Genomic DNA, 18,207 nt, shown 5'->3' with positions numbered 1-18,207 from the left:
GCAGGACTTTCAGCGCACCGCTCCAGTGTGAAAGCCCTCGGGCTTTCACACTGGAGTGAAAGGAGCGGCTCTTTCAGGGAGCTTTACAGGTGATATTTTTAGCGCTATAGGGCCTCAGTGTAAAGGTAGCCTAAGAACTGATGATGGCTTGAAGCTAAAGGGTAGTCGCATAAAATATTGATTTAATCTAGATTTTTTTCTCTGATTACTGCTCGCTTTGTATTTTGTAAATTGAGAAAGATTTAAAAAATGTATTTTTGACAGCATTACCTTTTTTTTTTTTTTTTTGCATGTCTTAACTGTATGATGTTGCTTACACCCTTTCCAGACACATTATTTAAAATGTTGTCCATTTATTTTTTTACTTTAACAGAGTCTTCAGATATTGGCCCATCACTTGTAGTGCACACTAGTGTACCATTTGGAGTAAAGCACTTGGAACACAAAAAAGATGAAGTGCAACACGTGATCTTAAAACATCTTGATACAATGCTACCAAATCTTCCTAAACCAAAGAGCATCAAGTGTCAGAAATGGAGATACTCACAAGTAAGTGTAATATATTAAAGGGGCCATGGTATTCTTGGCATAAAACTTGATGCCATGTTAAAGCAGTGAATTTTAAAGCTGTGCACCAGCCAGAATTTGTTTTCAGTTTTGGATAGTGGTGTTTGGGAAAGTTACATTTTTTCAGAGGTTCCATCTCTTGCCTGCTCTAGCCGAAAAGGAAAAAAAAAGGAAAACATTTTGTCTAAGGATGGGCTTTGAGCAAGGCCGATGCAAGGATTTTTGCCAACTCAGGTGAAGGTGCATTTTGCCGCCCCCGGCGCACACGCACAGGGCACAACACATCAGGGCACAACACACCAGGCCACATCAGGTCACATGACATTGAGGCACAGCAGACTGGGGCACAGGACATCAGGGCACTTGGCGCACATTAGGGCATATTGGCACATATTGAGGCACAGCGTTTACCTGGCAGCCAGTATGCAGGAAGCATCTGTGATAAGTTCTCTTTCATGTCATGCTGCCCCAGCGGCCTCTCCTCTCTTCTCATCCATCCCAGATAATGTCACATCAAATGGTGATGGACGAGAAGAGAGGAGGGGCCGCCGAGGCAGCGTGACATGAGAGCGAACCTATCACACACACTGCCAGTGGGGCTGCAACGCTCCCCTCCCTCCCCCCTCCTCTACACTTCACCGCCGCGTAGCCAAGGCAGACGAGACAGTAACACACACACACTGACCTAGCGCCAGCCCTGGTCTTACCGCCCACAGCGTCAACCCTGAGCCCACAGACACACACTCTACGATCGCGCGGGCGATCCTAGGGTCACAGACGCCTGGGTGCAGAAATATTTCTGGCGCCCCCCACATTGGCGTGGCCATCTTACAAACTCCTCCCCTTTACACATGTTTCTATGGCAACGACCCAAACACAGAGATGCTCCCCTAAGAAGTCTTTGTTACCCTGGGATCCTCCCATGATCTTTTAACAATAAAGAAATTACAGGAAGAGTATACATTAATGAGACCTGGAGGGGGGTCTCTCTAATGCACACAGAGAGGGCTTCTGTTAGAGAGTCTGTTACAAAGAGCCCCCAGACATACTAAAGAGACGGTCAGAGACTGCAGACATACTACAGGAGATAATGGCCGATTGGCCCTCTCACCTGACCCAGCGATACAGCAACAACGGTTCCTCTGATCAGGAGTCGGCTCACTCTGAATTGCCCATGGATACTCCGCTGGGTAGAGTCCAGATCTGTATTCTGGCAATGACTCCATTCCTTTCTCCGCCAGGGATGGCACCAGGCTGTGTGGCTTTCCCTATGGTGGCGCAGGGCAGCGGGTTCTCTCTTTGATGGTGTTCTCTCAGCACTGTCCTCTCCCTCTGGAGTCCTGGGTGCACTTCCTTGAAAGCTTTCCCGGGTTCCTGGCTCTCTCTCCCATTCAGCTGTGCATGCTGCCGTTTCTGTGTTAGAGTCCCGAGGACTGGCAGCCCCACTGTATGTCCCACCACCCTATTCTCTGCTCCTTTTTTATTCTATTTCTTCCCTGGCGATATGAAGGCAGGGGAAGAAACATAGTGGGCAGCTGTGCTGGCAAGCGCTGCTCACTAGTACAGCAGCGCAGGGAGCGGGGGGGGAAGAAGACCCCGCGACTGCAGTGGCATCACTAGGGTTGATGTCACCCCCCTCCACCAACTATAGTCGCCCCTCAATACAGACCCTCCTGCGTCAGTGCAAACGCCTAACCAAGTATAAGCCCCTCCCTCAGTACAGACCCCCCTCAAATCACACCACCCCCCCTCCATTAGTACAGACCCTCCAGGACTAACCACCCCCCCTCCATTACTACAGACTCCCCCCCCTCCATTACTACAGACTCCCCCCCCCTCCATTACTACAGACCCCCCCCCCTCCATTACTACAGACTCCCCCCCCTCCATTACTACAGACTCCCCCCCCCTCCATTACTACAGACTCCCCCCCCTCCATTACTACAGACTCCCCCCCCTCCATTACTACAGACCCCCCCCCCCATCCATTACTACAGACTCCCCCCCCCATCCATTAGTACAGACTCCCCCCCCCCATCCATTAGTACAGACTCCCCCCCCCCCCCCCCATCCATTAGTACAGACTCCCCCCCCCATCCATTAGTACAGACTCCCCCCCCCCCCATCCATTAGTACAGCCCCCCCCCCCCTCCTATCCATTAGTACAGACTCCCCCCCTCCTATCCATTAGTACAGACTCCCCCCCCCCCTCCTATCCATTAGTACAGACTCCCCCCCCCCCTCCTATCCATTAGTACAGACTCCCCCCCCCTCCTATCCATTAGTACAGACTCCCCCCCCCTCCTATCCATTAGTACAGACTCCCCCCCCTCCTATCCATTAGTACAGACTCCCCCCCCCCCTCCTATCCATTAGTACAGACTTCCCCCCCCCCCCATCCATTAGTACAGACTCCCCCCCCCTCCTATCCATTAGTACAGACTCCCCCCCCCTCCTATCCATTAGTACAGACTCCCCCCCCTCCTATCCATTAGTACAGACTCCCCCCCCTCCTATCCATTAGTACAGACTCCCCCCCCCCCCTCCTATCCATTAGTACAGACTCCCCCCCCCCCATCCATTAGTACAGACTCCCCCCCCCCCCATCCATTAGTACAGACTCCCCCCCCCCCCCCCATCCATTAGTACAGACTCCCCCCCCCCCATCCATTAGTACAGACTCCCCCCCCCCCCATCCATTAGTACAGACTCCCCCCCCCTCCTATCCATTAGTACAGACTCCCCCCCTCCTATCCATTAGTACAGACTCCCCCCCCCTCCTATCCATTAGTACAGACTCCCCCCCCTCCTATCCATTAGTACAGGCTCCCCCCCCCTCCTATCCATTAGTACAGACTCCCCCCCCCTCCTATCCATTAGTACAGACTCCCCCCCCCCTCCTATCCATTAGTACAGACTCCCCCCCCCCCTCCTATCCATTAGTACAGACCCCCCCCCCCCCCCCTTCATTAGTACAGACTCCCTTCATTAGTTCAGACAAACCCCACTCGGGCGGCAGCTGGAGAGGACAGTGTGGAGCCGTGCCGCCCGGGTGGAGAAGAAGATCGTGACAGAGAGAACAAATTCCTTGCTGCACGCCACGGACCGCTCCGCCCCCAATGATGTCACTGAGCGGATCTTTTGAAGAGAGACAGCCGCTTCGATCTCCTCTGACAGGAGGGGCTGCTTGGGCAGGAAACAGGGCGGCGGTGACTGGCAGAGAGAGTGGCTGCGGTGACCAGCGGTGTCCAGAGAGACGCCGACAAGGAGAAGAAGAGGAGGGAGGGGAGCAGTGAGCACTCTGGCACTTGAGCGCCCCCACCTCTGTGGCGCCTGGGTGAACTGCACCCCGCACACTTGCCTCAGATCAGCCCTGCAGTTTTCCGCCCTGATCCCCTGGCGGCGCTAGCGCCGGCCCTGGCTTTGAGTAACTGTTAATCACAAAGCGCCAGCAATGTCACATGAGCAAAGCATAGGTTTGCATTAAAATGACTGTTACAAAACAAAGTGGCAAGAAAAGGTGTCCCTGTAAAGTAAATACCTCTCCTACCTGTTGTGCTGCTGAACACCACTCAATAAAGAAATTACCAGGTGAACTTTCTTTATAAACCAAACTTCAGTAGTGTTTATCTTATTTCCCCTGCTGTACTCTGTAGTTTCTCCTGCCAACCTCCACATCACTATATAAGATGGAGGCATGGGAGGGTCGGGAGGAGAAACCACTAAGTACAATGGGGGACGGAGATCGATACTTTCCCAAAGTTTTGGTTTCTGAAGATGCTTCAGCCAGCAGTTACTTTTCAGTGGAGTGGCATTCAGGAGAAGTATTTGCTTTTTTCTTACAGGGACATCACTTAAAGTAAAGTAAAAAAATCAGCAGCTCACTCATCACCAAAATACATACACAAAGTTACAATAAATATTTAAAGAAGTCATTCCTTTCCAATAACAGCCCACTCATTTCTGTTCAATGCCAAAATGTTTTTTTTATTCATTTCAGATGGGAAAAAAAATAAAGAGCTCACTGTATGAAATCCATTATTTTGATGCTGACCTAGCAACTTCAGTTAGCCACCAGAGATTACATGAAAAGCAGTAAATATTAACATTAACTGTCTCCTGTACACAGCATGTTGTGTGGGGGCGGCTGACTTCATCCACCTTTTCAGGGCTAGCTGTATCTTGTATATTGTGTTGTAAATTACCTAAAGAAAAAAAAAGAACTCTTGTTGTGTCTAAGACTTCCACGTCTACAAAGAATATGAAAATCTAGTATTAAGTATCAATTCTAGTAATACGATGCTGAAGAACTCCACACTGAGCCATTAGAACTAAAATTTGTACAAGATGTATAATATATCACGAGAATTGCTTTCACCTTTTCTACCATGTAATTCTGTAACGCACGAATGTATTGTCCTGTCTGCAGTTATGCAAACACAGCAACACAATACATGTTGTCACATGTTATGTACCTTCTGCATTTATTAAGGGTGAACAAAGATTTGATTCTGGATACATCTGCACCCCTGAGCAATGTATGGAAATTGAATTATCTCCATGGAGAGATATGTATGTGCAGTTTATAAATCTAGAGATTTGTCTGGTCAGGCAAGTCATCCTCCACATACTCAAAGAAACTGCTGAATTGCAATTTATAGTTATTCTTAGACTTTTCAGGCTACCCATGTCACAACATATTGCTAATTGGTTCACTCATTTCTACCAGAGTTATTTTTATGGTTCCAGGATGAGTGTATTGTGTCTGCCCAGTCTGTAATAATTTATGAAATGATTCATTCACCTATAGTGGTTTCACAGTCTCAGACATTGTCTGTATCAAGCATCTGTGCATACAAAGCCTTTATAGGACTGGAGATTTTTTGGGGGCTCATTTGCTTTATTTTAGCAAAAGGAGATGGAAAATAACGTATTTATCGGCGTATAGCGCACACTTTTTTGCCCTAAAAAACAGGGCAAAATCGTGAGTGCGCGGTATACGCCGATACCCGCTTTCCCGCGCCGAGTTTGAATACTGCGCCGACATATACCGAGCGCAGTACACTCATGTATTGTCGGGCAGTCTCGGCTCCTCTTGCGCTGACGTCCTGGACGTACAGGACGTCAGCACGAGAGTAGCCGAGCCTGCCCGACAATACACGAGTGTACTGCGCTCTGTATATGTCGGCGCAGTATTCAAACTCGGAGCGGGGAGGACGCCGCAGACGAACGCCGGACCCGACGAGGCCGCCGACGGACGTCACGCAAGACACCAAAACGAAGTACAAAAAAACGTTTTTCCACAGGAATTCGGGGCAACTTTAGGGGTGCGCGCTATACACGAGAGCACGCTATACCCCAATAAATACGGTAAATATTTCACTTAAAGCTGAACTCCAGCTGTGATCTTTATTGAATACTGGCTTGGACTAATGTAGGTACAGTGGGGGGGGGGGGTATTTGATCCCCTGCTGATTTTGTACATTTGCCCACTGACAAATGATCAGTTTATTATAATTGTATTGGTAGGTTTATTTTAACAGTGAGAGACAGAATAACAACAAAAAAAATCCTGAAAAAAACACATTTCAAACAAGTTAAAATTGATTTACATTTTGATGAGTGAAATAAGTATTTGGTCCCCTATCGACCAGCAAGATTTCTGTCTCCCAGGTGTCTTCTATACAGGTAACGAGCTGAGATTAGGAGCACTCTCTTAACCACTTAAACCCCGGACCATATTGCTGCCCAAAGACCAGAGCACTTTTTGCGATTCTGCACTGCGTCGCTTTAACTGACAATTGCGCTGTCGTGCGACGTGGCTCCCAAACAAAATTAGTGTCCTTTTTTTCCCCACAAACAGAGCTTTCTTTTTGTGGTATTTGATCACCTCTGCGGTTTTTAGTTTTTGCGCTATAATAAAAATAGAGCGACAATTTAGAAAAAAAATATTTTTGACTTCTTGCTGTAATAAATATCCCCAAAAAATATACAAAAAAAAAAAATGTTGTCCTCAGTTTAGGCCGATGCGTATTCTTCTATATATTTTTAGTTAAAAAAAAATCGCAATAAGCGTTTATTGATTTGTAAATGCTATAACTTTTGCGCAAACCAAAATAGGGGGTATTTTTATGGCATTTTTTTTTTTTTTTTACTAGTAATGGCGATTTTTTTTCGGTACTGCGACATTATGGTGGACACTTTTGACACATTTTTGGAACCATTGGCATTTTTATAGCGATCCGTGCTATAAAAATGCATTGGATTACTATAAAAATGCCACTGACAGTGAAGGGGAAGGGGTTAAGTATGTTCCTGGGTGTGTTCTAACTGTTGGGGGGGGTGGCCTCACTAGGGGAAATTACGGATCTTCTGTTTAAACATTGTATGAACCGAAGATCAGCATTTCCCTTCCTGACAGGACCAGGAGCTGTGTGTTTACACACACAGCTCCCGGTCCCCGCTCTGTAACGAGCGATCGCGTGTGCCCAGCGGCGATCGTGCCCGGCAGGCACAGGAGTCGGGGCGAGCACCTCCGGCGGCGCGCACGCGCCCCTAGTGGCCTGCGCGAGAGCCGACGTTATATTATGTGCTCTCGCGCAGGGGAGCCAACCTTCCGCTGTAATGCATGGGCAGTGATATCACTGTCTCCATCTGGTTCAATCAGAGACCGCCTTGCATTAATAATAAAAAAAAAAAAAGTATAAGGCTTTCTATAAATAACTATTGAGAAGGAGAATATTCTATGAATGGTGGCAGTGCCAAGCTGGGCCAGTGTAAGTATGCAATAAAGATCATACCTGTAGTTCAGCTTTAACTGTCATATACGATACATCACAATCCTCTTACAAACCACAGCTAGGTAACGGTTAAACACAATAGCATAGCTTATCGGAACATGAAACAAACTCAGCAATGCCTATTAATAGCAAGTCATATGATGTGAGCATTGCTTACAATAATTGGATGATTATTTGATTATGTAGGGATTAACTAGAGGGCCATAGACATTTTCAAGAATCAGATGTGCTTGAGATTAAATATGTTGGATAATCTCTACAACCAAGCATCAATAAATGCCCCATCAAGAAAAGGTAACATGACTTTAACATTATGTGCACCATAGTCAGAGCTTGGGAGTTACTGCAGTGTGACCAGGTGATGTGAAGAAGTGTGCTTCTGGTAACATCTATGTTGTGTATGCTTAGTTAAAGTAGAACTATAAGCAAAACTTTTTTCTCTTATTGTCCATGGATGGACACAGCTCCTTAAATCTTGACAAGTGGGTTATGTTCCCGTTTACAGAAGAGGACTAGGCAGAAACATCTTAGATAATTAAATACATGTTACTTTAACAGAGTTGAACAGCCCCGCCCAGGGGGCGGTCCCTCCGGACATAACCCTACTCCCTGCAGTATGCAGCCTCAGTTTCTTTCTGCCTAACAAAGGAGGACATATGGCTCCCTTTGGGTCCAGTGCCCTGAGAAAATGTTTATATTTATTTTATTCTAAAGAATCTTCTTCAACTGTCGGTTGAGAGACAGGCTGGCTATTATAGATCCTTGTAGTCTCCTCAGTCCGGCCAGCGAGCGCACCTTTGCAAAGAGGCTGGGTCTGCCACGACATACCCCATGGCTCCTGGGGTGGCCGGTGAGCTTTGGCTCTAGGGTCCACATATGACTGGGCTGTGGTGTTGTCTCACTCACAGTGGACTGGGCCGACAGCTACTCCTACATGGTGTAGGTCTGTCAGGAATGCGTCAGTGGGTCCTCGCATGGACGGGCAAGTACAGTCCTTTCTGCTTCAGCGGGTCGTTACGGCTGGCCATTCCTGGGGTTCGGGGGTTCTCCTGTCCTCCCTTCCCTGCTCTCTGTCATTTTTTTCCCTCTGCTGTTCATTGCTGCCGGGGTGGACCTGTGGGGGGGCTCATTTTCCCACCAGGGGACTGTGGGGTGTCTGGGCCTGTGTTTTCCCTGTGGGGGTGTATTTGCCTCAATAGGCCTCATTAGGCCTTCTCATCCTTGTCGCAGCGTTTTGCCGTCATTTTTGCGGTGCCGGCACCATGTTTTTGTAGCCTGCGGCTACCATTGTAAATCTCCATTGGCGGCCGTTTTGTTGTGGTCGCGCTATGGCGCAGTTTGCTATTTGCGGTCGGCCATTTTACTGTGGCCATTCCCTGCTCCATCTGAGGCTTCCGGCAGCCATTTTGGAGGGGGTTTGGCCTCTAGTGCTGGGCTTATACAGTGCGTAGCACGGATCTCCTCATGTTTTTTGATTTACCTCACAGAATTTCTCCCCAAACATACACACACACTGTGTTCTGAGGGTAGGCAGCGGCGCTGAACGGTCTCCTCTGGTGATTGGTGAGTCGCCTGGGTAACCCCCGGTCAGCGCAGCAAGGATGGTGGGATTTGTTCATGTCTGAAATTTATCCCTGAGATCTGTTTTTAATGGAGTCGGTGTCTGGTCTTCCTCCCCAAGGCATGCCAAAGGTGGCAGCTGGGGTTCCTGCAGTTAATGGACACTTTGTTAGAGTGGCATGCGGGTGTTGGGGGGGGGGGGGGGGGGGTTGAAATGTGACCCATCCCCTGGGGACTGCTCTGCCTCAGACCGGGACCTGGCTGTCGCGTCCCTGGTTCTGTGTGGTCTGTGTAAGTGGACCAGGACCTTTCTTGTGCCCTGGGGTCAATGACAGGGCACTTGTCAGTGCGCTGCTGCAAGGAACTCGCTTATGCTGTATTGTGCAGCAGAGGTATCCTCTGAGGGCTAGGTTTTTTTTTTGTGCACACAATCCAGACCGCTCTGTAAAGGTTTTCCTTGTATATCCTTTTCTTTTGACAAGTTCATTGATAAGGAATGGGAAAGGCTGCAGAAGTCCTTGTAGTTCCTCAGCGCCTGGCGGTTTGGTACCCCTTTGAGGAGAGTTTAAAAAATATATATATATAAGTTTCTCAGGTAGTGGCCTCCAATGTCTGGTTAAAAAGGGGTGACCACTCTCCCTATTATAGGGACCCCTGTCTTCAAGGACTATTCTGATAGGAGGTCCATGGCGCTGACCCGCTCCATGTTTACCATGCTGGGGTCTGCATCGCGGCCTGTTGTGACCGAAACTTTGGTGTCTCAGACACTCACTGAATTGGCAAGGTTTTGCACCAGACTGTGGAGGAGCACCAGCTCCCTCCCTGATTTGTTAGACTGGCCAACCAATTGGTCCAGGGCCTTGTATATGTCTGTGATGCTACACAGGATGCAGCATCCTTGATATCCAGAGCCTCTGTTTCGGCTGTGGTTTTGCGCCGCCTGATTTGGATGGAAATGCTGGTCTGCTGACCAAGCATCCAAAAACGCCCTGGCTGATTTACCCCCTCAGGGGTAGGAGGTTTTGGTACCTCGTTGGATGACATTATCACGATTGTCACTGGGGGTAAGAGCACTCTCTTCCCTCAGTCCGCTAGGGGGAAGGAACCGCTCCGTGTCCTTCATTCACCGCTCCGAAGCGGTATTTTTAGTCAGTCAGGGCCCGCGGGTAAACCCTCCCAGGCCGACAAAAGCTCAGCTGGGGGATGGGATTGTCCCTGGGTACGTAGGCCGAAAACGCCGACACCGAAATCCGCCAATGTGTGTAGCCCTCCCCTGCCCAGCCCATGGGGGGGATGGCTTTGCAGGTTCACAGCTCGGTGAACATTCCTGCTCTCCAACCAGTAGTTCTGCGAGGTGGTCTCTTCGGAGTACTAGATAGGGTTCCTCCTATCCACTGAACAGATTCTTTCCCTCGAGTCTCCCTCTCCTTCCGGCTCATCTGTCTGCCATGCTGGGGCAGTGTGGGACTTGCTAAGCTGCGGGGTAATTTTACCTGTCCTGCAGGACGAGAGGTTTCAGGGATTCTATTCAAATCTGTTCTCTGTCCCGAAGACAGACGGGGTCGGTCCAATTTTGGGCCTCACAGCCCTAAATGCCTTTGTGAGAGTTAGGTAATTCCGCATGGAATCCATTCGTTCGGTGGTAGCTGCGCTCCATCCAGGGTACTTTCTGGCATCCTTGGCCATCAAGGACGCATACTTGCATGTACCAATTTTCGCAAGTCACCAGAGGTTTCTGCGCTTCGCGATAGGGGAGGACCACTATTAGTTTGTGGCCCCCTCCTTGTGATCTAGCGCCAGCACCTAGAGTTTTCACCAAGGTGCTTGCACTGATCCTAGCTTTGCTGGGACAGCAAGGCTTTGCCATCGTGGGCTACTTAGACAACTTTCTTCTGAGAGCAGCTTCTGCCTCAGAATTAGAGATGGATGTGTCTATAGCCAGTCAGACCCTCCAAGAATTCGGGTGGGTGTTAAACATTAAGTCGTCGGTCCTGGCTCAGCATTTGGAGTACCTAGGGTTGATCCTGGACTCCTCAGTGGCGAAGGTCTTTCTTCCCCTGGAGAAATTGCAGACTCTTTAGTCTGCAGTGAAGGTGTTGGCATCACGCAATCGGTCTTCTCTCTGTTTTTGTGTCCTGGGCCTGTTGGTAGCCTCCTTGGAGGCGGTACCGTATGCCCAGTTCCACACGTGTTTTGCAGAAGGAGATACTGTCTAACAGGAACAAATCTCCTTTGTGTCTGGATCGTCAGATTCAGGTAAGCCACCTAGTCAGTCTCTCTGAATTGGTGGCTGAGATCTTTGGTCCAGGAAGTCGTTTCTTCCCTTCCAGTGGATGGTGATTACGACGGACGCCAGCCTCACAGGTTGAGGGGGGGGCGTCTGGGGGGGTCCAGTCGGCCCAGGGTCGCTGGACTCTTGCTGAATCCTGTCTACCGATCGATGTCCTAGAATTCCGTGCAATCTGACTATGCCTCTTTTCGTAGTCAAGGAGGTTGTAAGGTCGCCCGATCTGGATTCAGCCAGACAGCGCCACAGCCGTGGCTTACATCTACCTTCAGGTAAACTGGCAGGCAGACTACCTGAGTTGCCAGATGCTGGACCAGGGCAACTGGTCTTTGCACTCTGGGATGTTTCAACTCCCTTGCAGGAGGTGAGGCTCACAGGGCATGGATCTCCTGGCCGCTCGTCTTAACTGCATGGTGTCGAAGTTAGTGGCCAGGTCTGGTATTCCTGTTAAGGCGCGTCAGAGGCCCTGTGGGGGTCAGTATCGGCTACTTTTATGCCTTTCCTCCATTGTAGTTGCTTCTTCGGCTGCTCCACAGAGTGGAGGCTGAGGGGATCCCGATGATCCTAATCGCTCCAGATTGGCCTCGGCGTCCTTGGTACACCGATCTTGGGCGCCTGTACCCTGGCAGTTGCCAAGGCGGGAGGTCCTTCTGTCTCAAGGTCCCATACTTCATTCTGTTGTACAGTCGCTAACTTCCACAGCATGGCTATTGGTAACCAGCTTTTCAGAGGACCGCAGTCTGTCCGACTCGGTCATCTCAACCATGCTGAGGGCACGGTAGTCTTCTTCCAGAAAGATCTACCATTGTACCTGGAAGGCCTAAATCTTTTTGTGCGAAAAAATGGTGTGACGTTCCCCGTGTCCAGGGTCCTGCTGTTTTTCCAGCTTGAAGTGGATCTGTAAACTGTCTTAAGCACCGTTAGGGGGCAGTTTTCAGCCTTGGCTATGTTTTTTTTTCAGTGGCCTTTTACCTTCGTTATAGTACTTTGCTGACAGATGCCTTTATGTCTGTGTTATGGATCCTCATTTATATACAGTTTACAATGAGTCTGATATGCTTTACTCATGATATTGTCACTGACTGTACTGTTACTTTATATATGCGTTTTTTTTTTTTTTTTTATCGAAATACCCCAAATAAATAAAATGTTATATACCTTTTGATATATAGCTCCAGGCAAATCTTTTCTTTTTACAAGAGTGGGGAAACTGTCAGGTTTTTATTGCTTTCTGCCTCTCCAGTGGGGGTATCTACCATGACTCTTTGTCATAGTGATCATTGGCACTGGGACAGAAATGGAAAATCCAAAATGTTATGGTTGTCTTCAAAGCAGGAGTAGAGGGGAAATCTGCCAATAGTGAAAAGCTATTCAATTTATGCTTCCTGAACAGGAGGTGGAAACAGATTTCAGTAAAAACCCTAACAGAGGTTTTGGCTAGACTTGTACTATGCCCATATTAACTTGTAGGATTTTCAATTTCACTTTAACTGGGTTTCTTTTAAAGCTAAAAGTCCCTGTGCTATTTAAAGAGCTAGCTTATAATGCATTAACGTGGAGACATAAATTGACTGAGGCTGGAAATTATTTCCAAGCACTATCCCTCCTATTTATAACAGTGTTTTAAATACAGTATCTGATACAGATCTGTAGTCTTATCTCTTATGTGCATAGACAAGCTCTATTTATACAAACAATCGCTGCCATTTACATCACTGGCTCATCCAGTTATTTATCTTACTGCATAGTTCTAGAAATCATGCTAGAATATACAAAATTAGCTTCAGGAGGCTCACTCTGAAGTTTACATGATTGCTGTATTCCCTTAACCACTTAAGACCCGGACCAATATGCAGCTAAAAGACCTTGCCCCTTTTCGCGATTAGGCCGATACGTTTTCTTCTACCTATTTTTGGCAAAATCGTAATAAGCGTTTAACGATTGGTTTGCACAAAATGTATAGCGTTTACAAAATAGGGGATAGTTTTATGGCATTTATATTATATTTTTTTTTCATGACTGCGACATTATGGCGGACACATCGGCCAATTTTGACACATTTTTGGGACCATTGTCATTTTCACAGCAAAAAGTGCTATAAAAATGCATTGATTACTGCGAAAATGACAATTGCTGTTTAGGAGTTAACCACTAGGGGGCGCTGTAGGGGGTTGAGTGTGACCTCATATGTGTTTCTAACTGTAGGGGGGCGGGGCTGGACTTGTGACATCATTGATCGTATTTCCCTATATCAGGGAACAGACGATCAGTAACACTGCCACTATGAAGAACGGGGAAGGTGTGTTTACACACACCTCTCCCCGTTCTTCAGCTCCTGTGACCGATCGTGGGACACCAACGGCGATCGGGTCCGGAGCTTCGGACCGGGTTGCGGGCGTGTGCCCGACCCACGGCTGGGCACTTAAAGGGGGGGACGTACCCTTGCTTGATTGTGCCCAGCTGTGCCATTCTGCCAACGTAAATTGGCGTTAGGCAGTCGTGCTTCAACATGTATTCCGTAATAATGTCACTTTATCTGTGGACATTTTCAGCCTTTTAAAATGATAATTCACATAGCACAACTTAAAAGAAAATTAAAAATACTGTGTGTGCCCGGGGGACCTTTGGAGTGGTTATGCTTTGGATTTGGGTCCATGTCTCCCTGAAACACACACTCTGGGAACCTAGGAGCTGGTAGATTTGGGGCCTTATTGGCATCTGCTGAAATATCTTAACACCAGCTTATTTCTACATTATTACTATAAGCTCATACAGATGGTAACCTAGTTAAACATCTGACTTACAAGCTAAGGAAGACAACAGGAAGTGAGAGGAAATCTACCCCTAGGAAAAAACACAAGACCCTTTTCATAATATGTTATTCACTTGAAATGTTTCTTTGAACTTACCAGGTACATTAAGCTAGAGCCCATTCCCTAACACATCATAGCCCTGTCCTCATCGAAAGGTGTCTAATTACTCTTACTGCTGGCCTAGCTCCTCCACCCTTTCCTTCTTAAGCTTGGTACACATTATTAGTCTTTTCCGTTCAACAAAAAAAACACTGAAGAGCTTGGGAGGAGCCGCTGTACCAACTGTGCAATGTTAGTATAGCAATCTCTCCCACTGAGCTATTGTGTTCTGACAGTTGAACTGCCCCCCACCAGAACACTCCAGTCAGTGCTCTCAACCATTGGCCGAAATCTCTGATCAGCAGACCTTTTTTGGTCATGTCTCCTCAAACAGAAGCGGTTGCCATACACACAGGCCCAATGTTGGCCGATTTCTCTTGAACCGGCTGATGCCGCCCGATATTCGGCCTGTGTGTACGGTCCTTTCACATAACCTTTTATGTAGCCTCCAGGATAAGATCAAAGGGGAATACTATAGAGTGTCACTTGAGTGTTCCTAACAAGCAGTAAAAAAAAAAAAAAGCTTTAAAACAAGCTATCCCATTGATCTCTGGGGTTTATTGTACTGTAAAGTAATTGATTCTCCAGTGTCATAATGACTGTGAAGTTTGGTGTCCGCTTCTAATAGGTTCGAAACACCAGCTGTTTACATTAAAGGGCTAGCAGGTTACATTTTTACATTCAGAGAAAACGGTCATGTGCGCAAGCATTTTTTGCATTGGCAGTACAAGCATGTGCAGCCATTGACCTCTCTATAGGAGGCTATACGCTGTTAATTTGAAATGAATTTCACCACAATGCTAATTTTGAAAATGTATTTCTCCACAATGCTTATACTGCAAAGGTGAATGAGTGTTGTGTTTTTTTTTATTTATTTTACTGCTTGTTTAGAATATGTAAATACTTTAGTGTGCAAGGTTTGGGCCCAGGTTAACTGTTGTTAGATTTCAACTATGGAGTTTGAGATTCGAAGTCTGCACTCCATGGAGGTTCCACTGGTAAATTTACATGTTTGCCCCTCTTAGGGCTTAGTCATAGAGGTAAACCAAGCATACCATGTGGAAAGAGCTCCACAAACAAAAATAACAAAGTGGGGAAGGGTTGGAAACGTGTTTTTGTTTTTTATCCCCCCCCCCCCCCATTCTGCTGTGTCTCTACTAGAGAGACTTCCCCTTCCCTCCCTGTGACAAAATACAGATAGGGGTAGAAGTCAAAGGCTTCTAACCTTTCCCAATCTAACCCAAACCAAGCCTGGTCAGTGTTCCACTCTCATTGTGAACATAACTTTTAAATTAAAGCCTAATGATCCTTTTTTCTTTATTGCTATACTTCTGGGTGCATTATGGATTCCCACATTAAACACAAAGCAGGTTATTTACTTGGAAGTGCAAGGGGGACATACAAGGAAAATAAAAAACAGAATTTTAGCTTGCACATGATTGGATGATAAAATCAGCAAAGCTTCCCCTTATTTTAGATCTACCCTTGAGATTTACAGCGACTGCACTTCCAAGTGCAATTGTAGTGCAAAGTGTATTTGCCTTTCGTAAATAACCCCCAAAGAGACTGTTATAATTGAACTGGCAAAACTGGAAAAAAATAACATATACAGTGTTACATACATTGAGCATGTGACTCCACTTACAAGTTCTGCAAACACATTTCAATTAAAGCAAAATCATTTTAGGTGGATATATAATAAACTAATGAGCTAAATGATTTGACTTTGAAAAATCCTGCTTTGCTTCCTAGAGAAAAAAAAAAAAAAGTGTTTCATCTCTCTTATAACTGTATAGATGTTGATTGTATTACGGTTTGTTAACGTGAACCTGTCAGGATAAAATAATTCCTAAAAAGGAAGGTTATTGCACTGGAAGATCTTTGACAGTCTATTTTCTTCCTGCTAGCAATGCAGCCTCTGGCTAAGGGCCCTTTCAGACATGCGGACCGCATTTTCATCCATCCGTTGCGGATGAAAAGGGGACATACATTGGTCCCTATGTGATTGTGGGTGTCAGTGGATGACCATCCGCTGACACCCGTAATCGTCCGCCTCTGCAAAGATCCGATTTTTCGGACGGAAGAAAATACTATTTTTCTTCCGTCTGCCGGATCGAATCGGATGAACACGGACATACGGTCTGTGTTCATCCGATCCCCCCATAGGGGAGAGCGGAGGAAAGACGGGGCGGTCCCTTCACAGTGTGCAGAGACCGCCCTGTCAGCTCAGCTGGGATTTTACGGAGGATCCCCGCTGAGCTTTTGCGGACACGGAGCTGATTATTATTGATCCGCCCGTGTGAAGGGCTTTAAATTCAGTTCTTCCAAGATTTTTGGGGGAAGCCTGTCCCCCCCCCCTCCCCTCCCCTCCATGCTATGATTCCTTCCTCTGACCCCCATGCCACTGTGGACAGAGGAATTTCTTATGATTAACTCATATACATTTTCCTTCAGAACACTCTAAACTGCTGAGCATTTTTGTAAACCAGCAACATAGGATGCAATGGGTTTTCTCCTTGTAATGCATTCATAGTCCTCACAATTCATGACTTTTTCTGCATGAATATAAGCAAGTTTGAATTGGCCCTTAATCTATACAATAAATATATCATATACATTTTTATTGATATGGAAGAGTGACTTATGCTGTTGATTGTATTTTATATTATATTTGCACAATGTTGTTCCTTTTAATTCCACGTCACACTTGTTGGTGGATTTAGTAGAATTCCTCAGCTGACTAATCAGAATGATTTATGTTTCAGGTTACAGAGGCCTTTCCGGATTGTCCAGGTCAGATAACTCTGCACAGCGAGCCCTTCCTGCTATGTGGTGGCGATGGATTTACACACTCAAACTTTGATGGATGTACAGAATCCGCTGTACGAATTGTAGAAACTTTAGCCTCTTGTTTAAAAAATTGACCAGACATATTTTTATGAGTAGGCATTATGCAGTTGTGCTCTGTCTTTACATTTATTGGTTAGAGTGGATCTAAATGGATACTTTTATTGAAGGGACAGCTAGTAACCTTAACAGGACTGAATACACCTTTCCTTGTTTGTCATGGAATTGGGAATCTGGTTTATTATCGATTGTATGTGCTTGCGATGATGCAGAAGTAAAATATATTGTTTTTTCATATATGTTTTACGTTTTTATTTTGACAAATTATTGGTAAAGACAGATCAACCTAAACAATTTAATACTAAGAAAATTATAAAGCTTGTCCTTTCTCAAATGTACTTATATATTATATAATATTTTTATACAAATTACTGGATAGGCTAATACTGTAATAGAGCTTGGGGAGAAGAAGGTAAAGATTTCCTCTTGGAAATTCCCCATATTCCCAGGACTGTTTAGTAAAAGCCATAATGTTCTGATTTTTTAAATAAATTCTGTATTTTCCTAAAGGGTCTTATCAGCTGTAGACAAATGGCTTTGTCTGCCTGCTAGGGCCATATCAGCTATAGGCATTGGATGACTTTTGCCAATTTTTTTTGTCCAAATCTGCAAATATTTTGTGTATACTGTATAAAGCGGAACTACACTGCATCTGAGCACCACAAAGCAAAAATGCCATTTAATTCATTCTTAACCACTTAAGGACCCCTCACTGTATATATTCGTAATTTTTTTAAAGATAGATATCTCGCTAATGGCAGCAGCTGCTGCCACAACCGAGATATCCATCTTTTCAGTGAGCGGTCCTGATAACGGTGGTCTCCGCGGCGGAGCCATCGGCACCGGCGGAGGCGATCGGGTCCTGTCCCCTGCGATACGAGTGAGGGCAAGATGGCCCCCACCCGTCTCCATAGCAGGGCGGAAGAGACATCAAAACGTCACTTCCACCCATGCTTCTTAAAGGGACATTTTCTTGTTGTAATTTTTTTAAATGACAAATTCTATTTTAATTTTTTTTGCATTTTAGTCTAAATATGGGATCTGAGGTCTTTTTCCCCAGATCTCATATTTAAGAGGACCTGTCATGCTTTTTTCTATTACAAGGATGTAATAGGAATAAAAGTGACCCATTTTTTTTTTAGTGTGTAAAAATTAATAAAATAAATAAGAAAAC

General features: G+C 46.2%; 1 protein-coding gene across 2 annotated transcripts in view; it reads left to right on the top strand.

Annotated features, from left to right (window-relative positions):
* Positions 1-17,270, top strand: part of RNLS (renalase, FAD dependent amine oxidase) — a 184,114-nt gene extending 166,844 nt beyond the window's left edge. For both annotated transcript variants that reach the window (XM_040362085.1, XM_040362084.1), the window contains exons 6-7: positions 374-549; positions 16,892-17,270. In XM_040362085.1, the coding sequence (XP_040218019.1) occupies positions 374-549; positions 16,892-17,050 (335 nt within the window). In that variant the 3' untranslated portion in view covers positions 17,051-17,270. The remainder of the gene's footprint in view (positions 1-373; positions 550-16,891) is intronic.
* Positions 17,271-18,207: the final 937 nt, after the last annotated feature.

This window comes from Rana temporaria, chromosome 8 (assembly GCF_905171775.1).
Source record: "Rana temporaria chromosome 8, aRanTem1.1, whole genome shotgun sequence".
Lineage (NCBI taxonomy): Eukaryota > Metazoa > Chordata > Amphibia > Anura > Ranidae > Rana > Rana temporaria.
Note: the sequence above shows the minus strand (reverse complement) of the source record. Positions and strands in the feature narration are given on the sequence as shown.